The sequence below is a fragment of the Anomaloglossus baeobatrachus genome, chromosome 8 (assembly GCF_048569485.1).
Source record: "Anomaloglossus baeobatrachus isolate aAnoBae1 chromosome 8, aAnoBae1.hap1, whole genome shotgun sequence".
In the NCBI taxonomy this organism is placed as follows: Eukaryota; Metazoa; Chordata; class Amphibia; order Anura; family Aromobatidae; genus Anomaloglossus; species Anomaloglossus baeobatrachus.
In genome coordinates this window covers 257,417,811-257,436,880 of record NC_134360.1, presented here as the reverse complement: position 1 = coordinate 257,436,880, position 19,070 = coordinate 257,417,811, and the positions used below count along the sequence as shown (strand labels likewise).

The window sequence follows — 19,070 nt, the reverse complement described above, 5'->3', positions numbered from 1 at the left end:
ATATATGGAGGCACAAAATGGACATTACTCATATACGGAGGCACAAAATGGACATTACTCATATACGGAGGCACAAAATGGACATTAATCATATATGGAGACACAAAATGGGCATTATTCATATATGGAGACACAAAGGGGGCATTATTCAGAAATGGAGGCACAAAATGGGTTATTTGTATATGGGGCATTTATTATACATAGAGGCATAAGAGAGGCATTATTTATACATGGAGGTGCAAAGGGGGCATTATTCATATGGGATATTAATAATATATGGGGCCACAAAGGGGGGCACTATTAATACATTGCGGTTCAGAGTGGGCAGCATCACTGTAGCATTCAAGCAATAAGGTGCAGTTGTGGGTGGACCCCTAGGACTCGAACTATTACCCCTGATTGGGGCCTTTTCTGGAATAGGTCATGATTTTTAAAGAACACGAAAACCCATTTACCTGAATTGTTATTGATTACGATTTTTATAGCCCAAGTGATGAGTAATAAATACAGATGTAATTATTATACATCGAGGTCAAATTAGAAAAGTGCTGAAGACTTTCTTGTACATTAATTCACTGTTAAAAGTATAATCATTGTTTTAATTTTTATTTCCTAAATCAATAATACACATGACAATAAGCAATTATGTAATAATCTGATCAGAGAAATCCGCTTCTTTCTCGGCCAGAACTGATCCGTCATTATCAAAATTCTGAATGCTCAGGTACAATCTGTGTTCGGTGAAGACTTTCCCGTTACTGAGACAGGAGATGGCGGTTGGTGCTGATGAGAGTCTATGTAGAAGAGGGCGGAGCTCTGCCTCTAACTCCTCCCTCTGCCTCTAGCTCCTCCCATCATAGAATCTCATCAGCACCAACCGCACTCTCCTCTCAGTAATGGAGAAGTCTTCATTGAATACAGATTGTACCTGAGGCTTCTGATGACGGATCAGTTCTGGCCGAGGAAGAAGCCGATTCCCTGATAAGATTATTAGAGTGGCTTACATTCATGTGTATTATTGATTTAGGAAATAAAAATTAAAACAACGGTTCCGCTTCCAGTCCTTGTATCAGGAGTTCCGTTTTGTAGGTGAATATTGGAGCTGATCTGACGCTGGGTAGTTTTAGTGCTCAGAGGCAGGGATAATAAATAACTTGCAGTTCTCTCCATTTACCACCAGATGTCACCATTTAACCTTCCCAGAAGAGCATCCTCGGTGCAGAACTTGTTAGGGAAATCGGACCGCTCTGCTGCTTACATCACCGGAGACGTCAACACCGCTCCAAGGTATGTCACCGATATACTGCAGCCAAGAAGAAATCATTCCTATACATATCAGATAAAGGGCCGATGAGCTCCGATGGGTTCTTGAGACAGAGACATTGATTGAGACATTAGATACAAAGCGATTTACCACCCGGGGAATACCGCCAGAGGGTGCGCGTGATAGTAGCGCTCACCTGGGGGTAGGGACACATGTATTAGAATCCGCAGCCCCGCGTCTGGAGGAGGACTTCTATGACAATCTCGATGGTATAAAGTAAAGGTTTTCATTCCCACCCACGCATTTCGGTGCTGAACCGATGCCTTTTTCAAGTTTTACAACCACAAACGAAGCGATGGCTCCGCCAAAGTGTAATTTATTTTTATACGTTTTGCAACATTTAACGGAACCTGTGACTTTTCTGTGCTACAAAAAGTCGCAAAAAGAAGAAAAAAAACCAAAACATTCTTTTGCGTAAAATTTATGAACCACGTGCCCCATTAGAAAAAATGTCTACACATGCAAAAAAAAAAAAACAAAAAACAATGGAAATGATAAATCAGATAATGTGTCTGCACATGTATCCAAACATATACGCCAGGAGATCTCCCGGTCTGTGCGGTAACATGGCCGCCAATAGCAGGAGACAGAAGAGTCGTCTTAGCCTCCCGATATCCGACATTGTTACCTTGTGTATCGGGCAGCCATGCCTGCGGGATCAGCAGTGTTGTGATGAGTCCCTGTGGTATGTGCAGCTGGAAACCAACAAGAAAGAAGCAGCAGCTCCTGGCGGGCCATATACGCAGACAGTGATGATATACAGTATCTGTACAGCACCTTCACCATTCCCTGTATCCACAGGCGGGCCATATACGCAGACAGTGATGATATACAGTATCTGTACAGTACCTTCACCATTCCCTGTATCCACAGGCGGGCCATATACGCAGACAGGGATGATATACAGTATCTGCACAGTACCTTCACCATTCCCTGTATCCACAGGCGGGCCATATACGCAGACAGTGATGATATACAGTATCTGCACAGTACCTTCACCATTCCCTGTATCCACAGGCGGGCCATATACGCAGACAGTGATGATATACAGTATCTGTACAGCACCTTCACCATTCCCTGTATCCACAGGCGGGCCATATACGCAGACAGTGATGATATACAGTATCTGTACAGTACCTTCACCATTCCCTGTATCCACAGGCGGGCCATATACGCAGACAGTGATGATATACAGTATCTGTACAGCACCTTCACCATTCCCTGTATCCACAGGCGGGCCATATACGCAGACAGTGATGATATACAGCATCTGCACAGTACCTTCACCATTCCCTGTATCCACAGGCGGGCCATATACGCAGACAGTGATGATATACAGTATCTGCACAGTACCTTCACCATTCCCTGTATCCACAGGCGGGCCATATACGCAGACAGTGATGATATACAGTATCTGCACAGTACCTTCACCATTCCCTGTATCCACAGGCGGGCCATATACGCAGACAGTGATGATATACAGCATCTGCACAGTACCTTCACCATTCCCTGTATCCACAGGCGGGCCATATACGCAGACAGTGATGATATACAGCATCTGCACAGTACCTTCACCATTCCCTGTATCCACAGGCGGGCCATATACGCAGACAGTGATGATACACAGTATCTGTACAATACCTTCACCATTCCCTGTATCCACAGGCGGGCCATATACACAATGATGATATACAGTATCTGTACAGTACCTTCACCATTCCCTGTATCCACAGGCGGGCCATATACACAGACAGTGATGATATACAGTATCTGTACAGTACCTTCACCATTCCCTGTATCCACAGGCGGGCCATATACGCAGACAGTGATATACAGTATCTGTACAGTACCTTCACCATTCCCTGTATCCACAGGCGGGCCATATACACAATGATGATATACAGTATCTGTACAGTACCTTCACCATTCCCTGTATCCACAGGCGGGCCATATACACAGACAGTGATGATATACAGTATCTGCACAGTACCTTCACCATTCCCTGTATCCACAGGCGGGCCATATACGCAGACAGTGATATACAGTATCTGTACAGTACCTTCACCATTCCCTGTATCCACAGGCGGGCCATATACGCAGACAGGGATGATATACAGTATCTGTACAGTACCTTCACCATTCCCTGTATCCACAGGCGGGCCATATACGCAGACAGTGATGATATACAGTATCTGTACAGTACCTTCACCATTCCCTGTATCCACAAGCAGGCCATATACGCAGACAGTGATGATATACAGTATCTGCACAGTACCTTCACCATTCCCTGTATCCACAGGCGGGCCATATACACAGACAGTGATGATATACAGTATCTGCACAGTACCTTCACCATTCCCTGTATCCACAGGCGGGCCATATACGCAGACAGCGACGATATACAGTATCTGCACAGTACCTTCACCATTCCCTGTATCCACAGGCGGGCCATATACGCAGACAGGGATGATATACAGTATCTGTACAGTACCTTCACCATTCCCTGTATCCACAGGCGGGCCATATACGCAGACAGTGATGATATACAGTATCTGTACAGTATCTTCACCATTCCCTGTATCCACAGGCGGGCCATATACGCAGACAGTGATGATATACAGTATCTGTACAGTACCTTCACCATTCCCTGTATCCACAGGCGGGCCATATACACAATGATGATATACAGTATCTGTACAGTACCTTCACCATTCCCTGTATCCACAGGCGGGCCATATACGCAGACAGTGATGATATACAGTATCTGCACAGTACCTTCACCATTCCCTGTATCCACAGGCGGGCCATATACGCAGACAGTGATGATATACAGTATCTGTACAGTACCTTCACCATTCCCTGTATCCACAGGCGGGCCATATACGCAGACAGTGATGATATACAGTATCTGCACAGAACCTTCACCATTCCCTGTATCCACAGGCGGGCCATATACACAATGATGATATACAGTATCTGTACAGTACCTTCACCATTCCCTGTATCCACAGGCGGGCCATATACACAGACAGTGATGATATACAGTATCTGCACAGTACCTTCACCATTCCCTGTATCCACAGGCGGGCCATATACGCAGACAGTGATATACAGTATCTGTACAGTACCTTCACCATTCCCTGTATCCACAGGCGGGCCATATACGCAGACAGCGACGATATACAGTATCTGCACAGTACCTTCACCATTCCCTGTATCCACAGGCGGGCCATATACGCAGACAGGGATGATATACAGTATCTGTACAGTACCTTCACCATTCCCTGTATCCACAGGCAGGCCATAAACGCAGACAGTGATGATATACAGTATCTGTACAGTACCTTCACCATTCCCTGTATCCACAGGCGGGCCATATACACAATGATGATATACAGTATCTGTACAGTACCTTCACCATTCCCTGTATCCACAGGCGGGCCATATACGCAGACAGTGATGATATACAGTATCTGCACAGTACCTTCACCATTCCCTGTATCCACAGGCGGGCCATATACGCAGACAGTGATGATATACAGTATCTGTACAGTACCTTCACCATTCCCTGTATCCACAGGCAGGCCATATACGCAGACAGTGATGATATACAGTATCTGTACAATACCTTCACCATTCCCTGTATCCACAGGCGGGCCATATACACAATGATGATATACAGTATCTGTACAGTACCTTCACCATTCCCTGTATCCACAGGCGGGCCATATACACAGACAGTGATGATATACAGTATCTGCACAGTACCTTCACCATTCCCTGTATCCACAGGCGGGCCATATACGCAGACAGTGATGATATACAGTATCTGCACAGTACCTTCACCATTCCCTGTATCCACAGGCGGGCCATATACGCAGACAGTGATGATATACAGTATCTGTACAGTACCTTCACCATTCCCTGTATCCACAAGCAGGCCATATACGCAGACAGTGATGATATACAGTATCTGTACAGTACCTTCACCATTCCCTGTATCCACAGGCGGGCCATATACGCAGACAGTGATGATATACAGTATCTGTACAGTACCTTCACCATTCCCTGTATCCACAGGCGGGCCATATACGCAGACAGTGATGATATACAGTATCTGTACAATACCTTCACCATTCCCTGTATCCACAGGTGGGCCATATACGCAGACAGTGATATACAGTATCTGTACAGCACCTTCACCATTCCCTGTATCCACAGGCGGGCCATATACGCAGACAGTGATGATATACAGTATCTGTACAGTACCTTCACCATTCCCTGTATCCACAGGCGGGCCATATACGCAGACAGTGATGATATACAGTATCTGTACAATACCTTCACCATTCCCTGTATCCACAGGTGGGCCATATACGCAGACAGTGATATACAGTATCTGTACAGTACCTTCACCATTCCCTGTATCCACAGGCGGGCCATATACGCAGACAGTGATGATATACAGTATCTGTACAGTACCTTCACCATTCCCTGTATCTACAGGCGGGCCATATACGCAGACAGTGATGATATACAGTATCTGTACAGTACCTTCACCATTCCCTGTATCCACAGGCGGGCCATATACGCAGACAGTGATGATATACAGTATCTGTACAGTACCGTCACCATTCCCTGTATCCACAGGTGGGCCATATACGCAGACAGTGATGATATACAGTATCTGTACAGTACCTTCACCATTCCCTGTATCCACAGGCGGGCCATATACGCAGACAGTGATGATACACAGTATCTGTACAGTACCTTCACCATTCCTTGTATCCACAGGCGGGCCATATACACAGACAGTGATGATATACAGTATCTGCACAGTACCTTCACCATTCCCTGTATCCACAGGCGGGCCATATACGCAGACAGTGATGATATACAGTATCTGCACAGTACCTTCACCATTCCCTGTATCCACAGGCGGGCTATATACGCAGACAGTGATGATATACAGTATCTGTACAGTACCTTCACCATTCCCTGTATCCACAAGCAGGCCATATACGCAGACAGTGATGATATACAGTATCTGTACAATACCTTCACCATTCCCTGTATCCACAGGCGGGCCATATACGCAGACAGTGATGATATACAGTATCTGCACAGTACCTTCACCATTCCCTGTATCCACAGGCGGGCCATATACGCAGACAGTGATGATATACAGTATCTGTACAGTACCTTCACCATTCCCTGTATCCACAGGCGGCCATATACGCAGACAGTGATGATATACAGTATCTGTACAATACCTTCACCATTCCCTGTATCCACAGGCGGGCCATATACGCAGACAGTGATGATATACAGTATCTGTACAATACCTTCACCATTCCCTGTATCCACAGGTGGGCCATATACGCAGACAGTGATATACAGTATCTGTACAGTACCTTCACCATTCCCTGTATCCACAGGCGGGCCATATACACAGACAGTGATGATATACAGTATCTGCACAGTACCTTCACCATTCCCTGTATCCACAGGCGGGCCATATACGCAGACAGTGATGATATACAGTATCTGTACAGTACCTTCACCATTCCCTGTATCCACAAGCAGGCCATATACGCAGACAGTGATGATATACAGTATCTGTACAATACCTTCACCATTCCCTGTATCCACAGGCGGGCCATATACGCAGACAGTGATGATATACAGTATCTGCACAGTACCTTCACCATTCCCTGTATCCACAGGCGGCCATATACGCAGACAGTGATGATATACAGTATCTGTACAATACCTTCACCATTCCCTGTATCCACAGGCGGGCCATATACGCAGACAGGGATGATATACAGTATCTGTACAGTACCTTCACCATTCCCTGTATCCACAGGCGGGCCATATACGCAGACAGTGATGATATACAGTATCTGTACAGTACCTTCACCATTCCCTGTATCCACAGGCGGGCCATATACGCAGACAGTGATGATATACAGTATCTGTACAGTACCTTCACCATTCCCTGTATCCACAGGCGGGCCATATACGCAGACAGTGATGATATACAGTATCTGTACAGTACCTTCACCATTCCCTGTATCCACAGGCGGGCCATATACGCAGACAGTGATGATATACAGTATCTGTACAGTACCTTCACCATTCCCTGTATCCACAGGCGGGCCATATACGCAGACAGTGATGATATACAGTATCTGTACAATACCTTCACCATTCCCTGTATCCACAGGTGGGCCATATACGCAGACAGTGATATACAGTATCTGTACAGCACCTTCACCATTCCCTGTATCCACAGGCGGGCCATATACGCAGACAGTGATGATATACAGTATCTGCACAGTACCTTCACCATTCCCTGTATCCACAGGCGGGCCATATACGCAGACAGTGATGATATACAGTATCTGTACAGTACCTTCACCATTCCCTGTATCCACAGGCGGGCCATATACGCAGACAGTGATGATATACAGTATCTGCACAGTACCTTCACCATTCCCTGTATCCACAGGCGGGCCATATACGCAGACAGTGATGATATACAGTATCTGTACAGTACCTTCACAATTCCCTGTATTGTGAGGTAGCAGCGTTGCTTGGGCAAAAACGTGAGGCAGTGAGGCAGCAGCGTGTTCACACCAACAGTCTATTTATTGTTGCAGCATAAATAGATCCAATTTCCCACTGTCAAAGTCTCTTCCGGATCACAGCCGGTGCATATAGACAAATTCTTTGCATCAAAAAGTCTTGTTACCTTAGGACCCCGTTAACCGCAGGGATCTGTGTAAGGTTCTCCTAGGCTCACACTCTTGGCCTGTCTTCACTCCACACAGAGCCAGCCCAGCTCACACGGCATGTGTTAGCTTCACCAAGCCTGGCTCTCAACTGAGACACACCCTGCTGTGCTCTGCATGATTTAAACGAAAATGCCGGACATGAGGATTGCTACAAAACCTGGACTGGGAGGAGGGATCTGTCTCCCTGTTACCCTTTGTGCTATACTCCCAGTAATAGCTATAGCAAACTCAGAGGGTTTCCAGACACATTCTGGGGGACACATAGCGGTCTTCAAATATTACCCCTGTCACTGCCTCACATATCCCCCCCCCTCAGTTCAAACGGGCGGGGTTGAACTTTTGCCAACATACAGGGACCTCTGGACAGGGCATCCGCATTGCCCTGCAACCTACCAGCCCGGTGTTCCACAGAAAAGTGAAAGTTCTGCAAGGAGAGAAACCACCTGGTGACTCTAGCATTTCTCTCCTTAGCATTCCTCATCCAGATCAAAGGGGAGTGGTCTGTCACCAGGCGAAAGTGTCGCCCCAGCAGGTAGTAGCGGAGGGATTCCAGAGCCCATTTTATGGCCAGGCACTCATCCTCCACTATGCTATAGTTCTTCTCTGCCGGGGTGAGTTTTCTACTCAAATATGTGATCGGGTGCTCTTCTCCATCTACCTCCTGGGACAGAACCGCACCCAGACCCACCTCAGAGGCATCTGCCTGTACTATAAACTCCCCCCAGACCCACCTCAGAGGCATCTGCCTGTACTATAAACTCCCCCCAGACCCACCTCAGAGGCATCTGCCTGTACTATAAACTCCCCCCAGACCCACCTCAGAGGCATCTGCCTGTACTATAAACTCCCCCCAGACCCACCTCAGAGGCATCCGCCTGTACTATAAACTCCCGCCAGACCCACCTCAGAGGCATCCGCCTGTACTATAAACTCCCCCCAGACCCACCTCAGAGGCATCTGCCTGTACTATAAACTCCCCCCCAGACCCACCTCAGAGGCATCCGCCTGTACTATAAACTCCCCCCAGACCCACCTCAGAGGCATCTGCCTGTACTATAAACTCCCCCCAGACCCACCTCAGAGGCATCCGCCTGTACTATAAACTCCCCCCAGACCCACCTCAGAGGCATCCGCCTGTACTATAAACTCCCCCAGACCCACCTCAGAGGCATCTGCCTGTACTATAAACTCCCCCCAGACCCACCTCAGAGGCATCTGCCTGTACTATAAACTCCCCCCAGACCCACCTCAGAGGCATCTGCCTGTACTATAAACTCCCCCCAGACCCACCTCAGAGGCATCTGCCTGTACTATAAACTCCCCCCAGACCCACCTCAGAGGCATCTGCCTGTACTATAAACTCCCCCCAGACCCACCTCAGAGGCATCGGCCTGTACTATAAACTCCCCCCAGACCCACCTCAGAGGCATCTGCCTGTACTATAAACTCCCCCCAGACCCACCTCAGAGGCATCTGCCTGTACTATAAACTCCCCCCCAGACCCACCTCAGAGGCATCCGCCTGTACTATAAACTCCCCCCAGACCCACCTCAGAGGCATCTGCCTGTACTATAAACTCCCCCCAGACCCACCTCAGAGGCATCCGCCTGTACTATAAACTCCCCCCAGACCCACCTCAGAGGCATCTGCCTGTACTATAAACTCCCCCCCAGACCCACCTCAGAGGCATCCGCCTGTACTATAAACTCCCCCCAGAGCCACCTCAGAGGCATCTGCCTGTACTATAAACTCCCCCCAGACCCACCTCAGAGGCATCTGCCTGTACTATAAACTCCCCCCCAGACCCACCTCAGAGGCATCCGCCTGTACTATAAACTCCCCCCAGAGCCACCTCAGAGGCATCTGCCTGTACTATAAACTCCCCCCAGACCCACCTCAGAGGCATCTGCCTGTACTATAAACTCCCCCCAGACCCACCTCAGAGGCATCCGCCTGTACTATAAACTCCCCCCAGACCCACCTCAGAGGCATCCGCCTGTACTATAAACTCCCTCCAGACCCACCTCAGAGGCATCCGCCTGTACTATAAACTCCCCCAGACCCACCTCAGAGGCATCTGCCTGTACTATAAACTCCCCCCAGACCCACCTCAGAGGCATCTGCCTGTACTATAAACTCCCCCCAGACCCACCTCAGAGGCATCTGCCTGTACTATAAACTCCCCCAGACCCACCTCAGAGGCATCCGCCTGTACTATAAACTCCCCCCCAGACCCACCTCAGAGGCATCCGCCTGTACTATAAACTCCCCCAGACCCACCTCAGAGGCATCCGCCTGTACTATAAACTCCCCCAGACCCACCTCAGAGGCATCCGCCTGTACTATAAACTCCCCCAGACCCACCTCAGAGGCATCCGCCTGTACTATAAACTCCCCCCAGACCCACCTCAGAGGCATCTGCCTGTACTATAAACTCCCCCCAGACCCACCTCAGAGGCATCTGCCTGTACTATAAACTCCCCCCAGACCCACCTCAGAGGCATCCGCCTGTACTATAAACTCCCCCAGACCCACCTCAGAGGCATCTGCCTGTACTATAAACTCCCCCCAGACCCACCTCAGAGGCATCTGCCTGTACTATAAACTCCCCCCAGACCCACCTCAGAGGCATCTGCCTGTACTATAAACTCCCCCCAGACCCATCTCAGAGGCATCCGCCTGTACTATAAACTCCCCCCAGACCCACCTCAGAGGCATCTGCCTGTACTATAAACTCCCCCAGACCCACCTCAGAGGCATCCGCCTGTACTATAAACTCCCCCCAGACCCACCTCAGAGGCATCTGCCTGTACTATAAACTCCCCCCAGACCCACCTCAGAGGCATCCGCCTGTACTATAAACTCCCCCCAGACCCACCTCAGAGGCATCCGCCTGTACTATAAACTCCCCCCAGACCCACCTCAGAGGCATCTGCCTGTACTATAAACTCCCCCCAGACCCACCTCAGAGGCATCTGCCTGTACTATAAACTCCCCCCAGACCCACCTCAGAGGCATCCGCCTGTACTATAAACTCCCCCCAGACCCACCTCAGAGGCATCTGCCTGTACTATAAACTCCCCCCAGACCCACCTCAGAGGCATCTGCCTGTACTATAAACTCCCCCAGACCCACCTCAGAGGCATCTGCCTGTACTATAAACTCCCCCCAGACCCACCTCAGAGGTCTCTGCCTGTACTATAAACTCCCCCCAGACCCACCTCAGAGGCATCTGCCTGTACTATAAACTCCTTTTGAAAGTCAGGGTTGGCAAGGACAGGCTGACCACATAGGACTACCTTTAGCACCTGAAAGGCTTCCTCTGCTTGTGTATTCCAGTGGACCATGACCGACTTCTTCCCTTTTAAAAGATCGGACAAAGGCGCCGACCTTCCAGCAAAATTGGGTATGAATCGTCGGTAATACCCCATTATACCCAGAAAGGCTCTTACCTGTTTTGTGGTAAGGGGACGAGGCCAGTTTTGAATGGCTTCGATTTTGTTTACTTGTGGCTTGATAACCCCTTGGCCTATCACATACCCCAAGTAACGGGCTTCTTTGAGACCCATAGCACATTTGCTTGGATTCGCCGTCAGACCAGCCGCTCTGAGCGAATCCACTACCGCTTGTACCTGAGATAAGTGGGTGCTCCAGTCACTGCTATAGATGATGTCATCCAAATATGCGGACGCATATGGTTGATGGGGTTCTAACACTATGTCCATTAATCTCTGAAACGTGGCCGGAGCCCCATGTAAACCAAATGGCAAGACGACATAGTGATAGAGCCCCCCTGGCGTGACAAAAGCGGTCTTTTCTTTTGCCGCCTCTGTCAGCGGCACCTGCCAGTAACCTTTAGTGAGATCGAGAGTCGTGAAGTACTGGGCCCGTCCCAGTCTCTCTATCAGCTCGTCGACCCTGGGCATGGGATACATATCAAACTTCGATACCTCATTTAACTTTCGGAAGTCATTACAGAATCTTAAAGAACCGTCTGGTTTCGGGATCAGCACAATGGGACTGGCCCCTAGTTGGAGCATCTTTTTTACCTCCTCCGCAATGGCTTGCCTACGAGCCTCTGGTACCCGGTATGGCCTCAGGCGTACCCTTACTTGAGGCTCGGTGACAATATCATGGTGGATTACGGTTGTTCGGCCGGGTAGGCTTGAGAACACATCCGTATTCCGCTGCACTAACCTCCGAGACTCCCGTCTCTGCTGTTTTGAGAGAGAATCCCCTATCCTCACTCCCAATTCATCATCAGGGGACTCCTCCTTTGTTGTTGTCAAGGCACCTGAAAAGGTTAGGTCCAACGTTACGTCAGCCACCATACATTCCCTGTCTTTCCACGCCTTCAGCAGGTTTACATGGTAGATTTGCTCTGGTTTTCTTCTACCTGGCTGATACACTTAAGGCTATGTGCGCACTAGAAATGAGAAGTTTCTCAAGAAAATTTCTTGAGAAACTTCTGGGAGTGAAAGATTTCCGGATTTGCCGCGGAATAGCCGCGATTTTCCCGCGGGTGGTTCCCTGCGGATTTTTGCAGGCTGAACTGCAGAAATCCGCAGGGTACCTGCGGAAATAATGGACATGTTCATTTTCTCAAGAAAGTTTCTAGAGAAATTCTTCTCAAGGAAATTTCTTGAGAAAAATCCGCACCAGTGCGCACAGCTATTTTTTTTTACCGTAGGATTTGCTGGGAAATGTCTGCACAAAGATTGCAGACATTTCTCAAGAAATTTCCGCGGCAAATCCGCGGGTAAAACGCACTAGTGCGCACATAGCCTAATAGTTTACTTCCCCCACTTTCTCCCGGATCTCATAGGGACCTTGCCATTTGGCTACGAACTTACTTTCTGCAGTAGGTATTAGGACTAAGACACGATCTCCCGGTTTAAAAGACCTGATGGAGGCCTTTCTATTATATTGAGTACTTTGGGCCGCCTGAGCATCCAGCAAATGCTCTTTAACAATGGGCATTATTGCCGTGATACGATCCTGCATACCCATAACGTATTCCACTGTGCTTTTGTGAGGGGTGGGCTCCTGTTCCCAAGTTTCCTTAACTATATCCAGCAGTCCCCGCGGATGTCTGCCATACAGTAACTCAAATGGCGAGAACCCGGTGGAAGATTGTGGGACCTCGCGGATAGCGAACATTAAATAGGGCAATAACATGTCCCAATCTTTCCCCTCTTTGGAGACCACCTTTTTCAACATAGCCTTCAGAGTTTTATTAAAACGTTCCACTAGACCATCAGTCTGGGGATGGTACACCGACGTGCGTAGCTGCTTGATCTGGAGGAGTTTGCACAGTTCCTTTGTAATTTTAGACATAAAGGGAGTGCCCTGATCGGTCAGGATTTCTTTGGGTAACCCCACGCGACAGAACATAGCAAACAACTCCCGAGCAATAAGCCTCGCCGATATGTGACGTAGTGGAATGGCCTCCGGATAACGTGTCGCGTAATCCATCACTACCAGGATGTGCTGGTGACCACGGGCTGATTTTACAATGGGTCCGATCAGATCCATAGCAATCCGCTCAAAAGGCACCTCTATAATGGGTAAAGGTATCAGAGGACTACGGAAACGGTGCGTTGGTGCTGACAAACTGACAAACTGGGCAGGACTCACAGAACCTCTTAATTTCTGCGCCGACCCCTGGCCAGTAAAACCGCTGAAACATGCGTTCCCCGCGTTTTCTCTTCACCTAGGTGCCCACTCATTAGGTGGTTATGAGCCAATTCCAAGGTCTGACGGCGGTACGGCTGAGGGACCACCAACTGTTCCACTATTTCCCCCCGGATTGTATCAACCCGATAGAGCAACTCTCGCTTTAGAGCCATGTAGGGAGTTTCCAGCCTGGCCGCTGGGGTACCCCATCAATTACCTGTACATTTCCACGTCCAGGAGCCAATGTGGGGTCCCGGAGCTGTGCTGTTCCGAAATTATCTGGAGACACGTTCAACTCCGGGATTGCCTCGGGTGGCTCAACCTCTCCTGCCATTACCTCTAGGGGGAACCTGGCAGGGTTACACTCTGTCCCTATACTGGTGACCCCTACGGCAGGTATCCCTGAGTCGGGATCGTCCGGCTCAGGGCCTGGTTCAATCATACACCTCGGAGGGCTAGGTCGCCTCCTACATAATGTCCAGAACAGGGGCAAGTCTCTTCCCAAAATAACAGCATATGGAAGTCTTTTCATCACCCCCACTTCATGTTGAACCTCTCCACACGAGGTAGCAATGGTGACCCTTTCCATAGGGTATTCACGTAGGCCTCCATGAATACAAAGTACCCCTACTTTATGTCCCGTAGGGTTTTCCCCGGAGACCAAGGAGGCATGTACAAGAGTCACTACACTTCCTGAGTCCAACAAAGCCTCTACTGTATAGCCATTAACACGTACTTTGCAGAGATGGGGCTCCTCCCCCATAGTAACAGTGCTTACGGTACAAACAGTATGGGCATACATGGATACCCGGCGAGCGTACCGGCAGTCCATGGGTTCTGATGTGAGTGGGCACTGTGCCATCACATGCCCGAGCTGATGGCACCGCCAGCACATAACAGCAGAGGTGTCCCTGTTTCGGGTGTTTGACTTTGGGGAACCGGGACTCCGGCTGACCTTAGTCTGGGGTTTACTCTCTGCCAGGGCTGAAGACGCAGACAGTGATGATATACAGTATCTGTACAGCACCTTCACCATTCCCTGTATCCACAGGCGGGCCATATACGCTGACAGTGATGATATACAGTATCTGTACAGCACCTTCACCATTCCCTGTATCCACAGGCGGGCCATATACGCAGACAGTGATGATATACAGTATCTGCACAGTACCTTCACCATTCCCTGTATCCACAGGCGGGCCATATACGCAGACAGTGATGATATACAGTATCTGCACAGTACCTTCACCATTCCCTGTATCCACAGGCGGGCCATATACGCAGACAGTGATGATATACAGTATCTGTACAGCACCTTCACCATTCCCTGTATCCACAGGCGGGCCATATACGCAGACAGTGATGATATACAGTATCTGTACAGTACCTTCACCATTCCCTGTATCCACAGGCGGGCCATATACGCAGACAGTGATGATATACAGTATCTGTACAGTACCTTCACCATTCCCTGTATCCACAGGCGGGCCATATACGCAGACAGTGATGATATACAGTATCTGTACAGTATCTTCACCATTCCCTGTATCCACAGGCGGGCCATATACGCAGACAGTGATGATATACAGTATCTGTACAGTACCTTCACCATTCCCTGTATCCACAGGCGGGCCATATACGCAGACAGTGATGATATACAGTATCTGCACAGTACCTTCAGCATTCCCTGTATCCACAGGCGGGCCATATACGCAGACAGTGATGATATACAGTATCTGTACAGTACCTTCACCATTCCCTGTATCCACAGGCGGGCCATATACGCAGACAGTGATGATATACAGTATCTGTACAGTACCTTCACCATTCCCTGTATCCACAGGCGGGCCATATACGCAGACAGTGATGATACACAGTATCTGTACAGTACCTTCACCATTCCCTGTATCCACAGGCGGGCCATATACGCAGACAGTGATGATACACAGTATCTGTACAGTACCTTCACCATTCCCTGTATCCACAGGCGGGCCATATACGCAGACAGTGATGATATACAGTATCTGTACAGCACCTTCACCATTCCCTGTATCCACAGGCGGGCCATATACGCAGACAGTGATGATATACAGTATCTGTACAGCACCTTCACCATTCCCTGTATCCACAGGCGGGCCATATACGCAGACAGTGATGATATACAGTATCTGTACAGTACCTTCACCATTCCCTGTATCCACAGGCGGGCCATATACGCAGACAGTGATGATACACAGTATCTGTACAGTACCTTCACCATTCCCTGTATCCACAGGCGGGCCATATACGCAGACAGTGATGATATACAGTATCTGTACAGTACCTTCACCATTCCCTGTATCCACAGGCGGGCCATATACGCAGACAGTGATGATATACAGTATCTGTACAGTACCTTCACCATTCCCTGTATCCACAGGCGGGCCATATACGCAGACAGTGATGATACACAGTATCTGTACAGTACCTTCACCATTCCCTGTATCCACAGGCGGGCCATATACGCAGACAGTGATGATACACAGTATCTGTACAGTACCTTCACCATTCCCTGTATCCACAGGCGGGCCATATACGCAGACAGTGATGATATACAGTATCTGTACAGTACCTTCACCATTCCCTGTATCCACAGGCGGGCCATATACGCAGACAGTGATGATATACAGTATCTGTGCAGTACCTTCACCATTCCCTGTATCCACAGGCGGGCCATATACGCAGACATTGATAATACACAGTATCTGTACAGTACCTTCACCATTCCCTGTATCCACAGGCGGGCCATATACACAGACAGTGATAATACACAGTATCTGTACAGTACCTTCACCATTCCCTGTATCCACAGGCGGGCCATATACGCAGACAGTGATGATATACAGTACCTGTACAGTACCTTCACCATTCCCTGTATCCACAGGCGGGCGCTCAGTGTAGAAGACATCGGATCTCCTGCTATGGCTCGGGCATTGGGGAAGGTAGCGGAGGTTTATCCGGATGGGACTCGCCTTTTGGAACTGCATTGTTTAGAAAAGGGAGGGTTCGGTTTCAGTATTTCTTCTGGGAACGGAAGGCCAGACTCAGGTAAGTAAAAGACAACCACGATGTTAGAGGTATTCTCATCTTCATAGAGTGGGATTGTCGGACAGAGCTTGTACAAACAACTCATTTTGCAATTTACTACTTTCAAATATTTGCAGCCGTTCTTTAGATATTAACACTTTTCTTTACAGCTCAATACCTAGGAGACCGACCACTGCTGCTGTCTAGCTTGTAAGCACTGCACTGAAGCTGCTCCTAGGAGACCGACCACTGCTGCTGTCTAGCTTGTAAGCACTGCACTGAACCTGCTCCTAGGAGACCGACCACTGCTGCTGTCTAGCTTGTAAGCACTGCGCTGAAGCTGCTCCTAGGAGACCAACCACTGCTGCTGTCTAGCTTGTAAGCACTGCGCTGAAGCTGCTCCTAGACCGACCACTGCTGCTGTCTAGCTTGTAAGCACTGCACTGAAGCTGCTCCTAGGAGACCGACCACTGCTGCTGTCTAGCTTGTAAGCACTGCGCTGAAGCTGCTCCTAAGAAACCAACCACTGCTGCTGTCTAGCTTGTAAGCACTGCGCTGAAGCTGCTCCTAGGAGACCAACCACTGCTGCTGTCTAGCTTGTAAGCACTGCGCTGAAGCTGCTCCTAGGAGACCAACCACTGCTGCTGTCTAGCTTGTAAGCACTGCGCTGAAGCTGCTCCTAGGAGACAGACCACTGCTGCTGTCTAGCTTGTAAGCACTGCGCTGAAGCTGCTCCTAGGAGACCGACCACTGCTGCTGTCTAGCTTGCAAGCACTGCGCTGAAGCTGCTCCTAGGAGACCAACCACTGCTGCTGTCTAGCTTGTAAGCACTGCGCTGAAGCTGCTCCTAGGAGACAGACCACTGCTGCTGTCTAGCTTGTAAGCACTGTGTTGAAGCTGCTCCTAGGAGACCGACCACTGCTGCTGTCTAGCTTGCAAGCACTGCGCTGAAGCTGCTCCTAGGAGACCAACCACTGCTGCTGTCTAGCTTGTAAGCACTGCGCTGAAGCTGCTCCTAGGAGACAGACCACTGCTGCTGTCTAGCTTGTAAGCACTGCGCTGAAGCTGCTCCTAGGAGACCGACCACTGCTGCTGTCTAGCTTGCAAGCACTGCGCTGAAGCTGCTCCTAGGAGACCAACCACTGCTGCTGTCTAGCTTGCAAGCACTGCGCTGAAGCTGCTCCTAGGAGACAGACCACTGCTGCTGTCTAGCTTGTAAGCACTGCGCTGAAGCTGCTCCTAGGAGACCGACCACTGCTGCTGTCTAGCTTGCAAGCACTGCGCTGAAGCTGCTCCTAGGAGACCAACCACTGCTGTTGTCTAGCTTGTAAGCACTGCGCTGAAGCTGCTCGGGGTTAGGAGATAGAGAGCTTCAGCGATCCCGACCAGCTTCAGTGCAGTGCTTACAAGTTTAATAAAAAAGAGCTTGTACACGTTATGCTGTGTAGCAGTGGTGGTCGGTCTCCAAGGCAACAGGCTGTAAACAAAACGCAATAATATCTCAAGAACGGCTGACAATTTCAACAAAAAGTAAATTGCAAAATTGCTCTCATTTAATGGCACTGACAATACCTATTGATGAAAATTGGAAAAATCGCTTTAAAATGGTGTAAACACTAAAAACCTCTGCTTTCGCCCCCTGCAGGTATATACGTGCAGGACATGAGTGACGCCAACACTGCCAAGCTTTACTCTGGCCTCCTGAGAGTGGGAGATGAGATCTTGGAGGTGAATGGGGCCAAGGTGTCTACACTGGGCCTGGGACACCTGGCGGAAATCCTGCACCGGGAATCTGTGTTATCGGTACGAGTATTACATCAGAGAAGGACCAAATGCTGACGGGACGAGTCACATGGTACTGAGCCTAGAGGATCTGGAGCGGGTGACCCGGCCGCTCGCTCCCAATCTGGCGCTCGTCTATTATTTTTGGATGGTCTTTGTTTACCGGACTATTTTGCACTGTCTTTTCATACTGGTGTGACACCGTGAAGAGCGCCGCACACCCGTCTGTAGCCTCCTGTAACCCTCCGAACTGTTATACCACGCAGTATTAAGTGGGTGGCGCACAAGATGTCGTCATTGTCCGTTTTGGATCCCCCCACCCTTTGCACAGGTCACGCTCAGTGTTTTTTGTGTATTTATGAAGCCTCTGCTCCTCACTGCCTATTCTGATTTTAATATATTAAATATTTCTGTTTACGTCA

General features: G+C 49.1%; 1 protein-coding gene across 1 annotated transcript; it reads left to right on the top strand.

Moving 5' to 3' along the window:
• The first annotated feature begins 1,160 nt into the window (after positions 1-1,160).
• Positions 1,161-19,070, top strand: LOC142249551 (uncharacterized protein KIAA1614-like). Its single transcript, XM_075321221.1, has 3 exons — positions 1,161-1,287; positions 16,724-16,887; positions 18,512-19,070. Exons 1-3 carry the CDS (start codon positions 1,181-1,183, stop codon positions 18,703-18,705), a joined length of 465 nt encoding a protein of 154 aa, XP_075177336.1. The 5' UTR covers positions 1,161-1,180; the 3' UTR covers positions 18,706-19,070.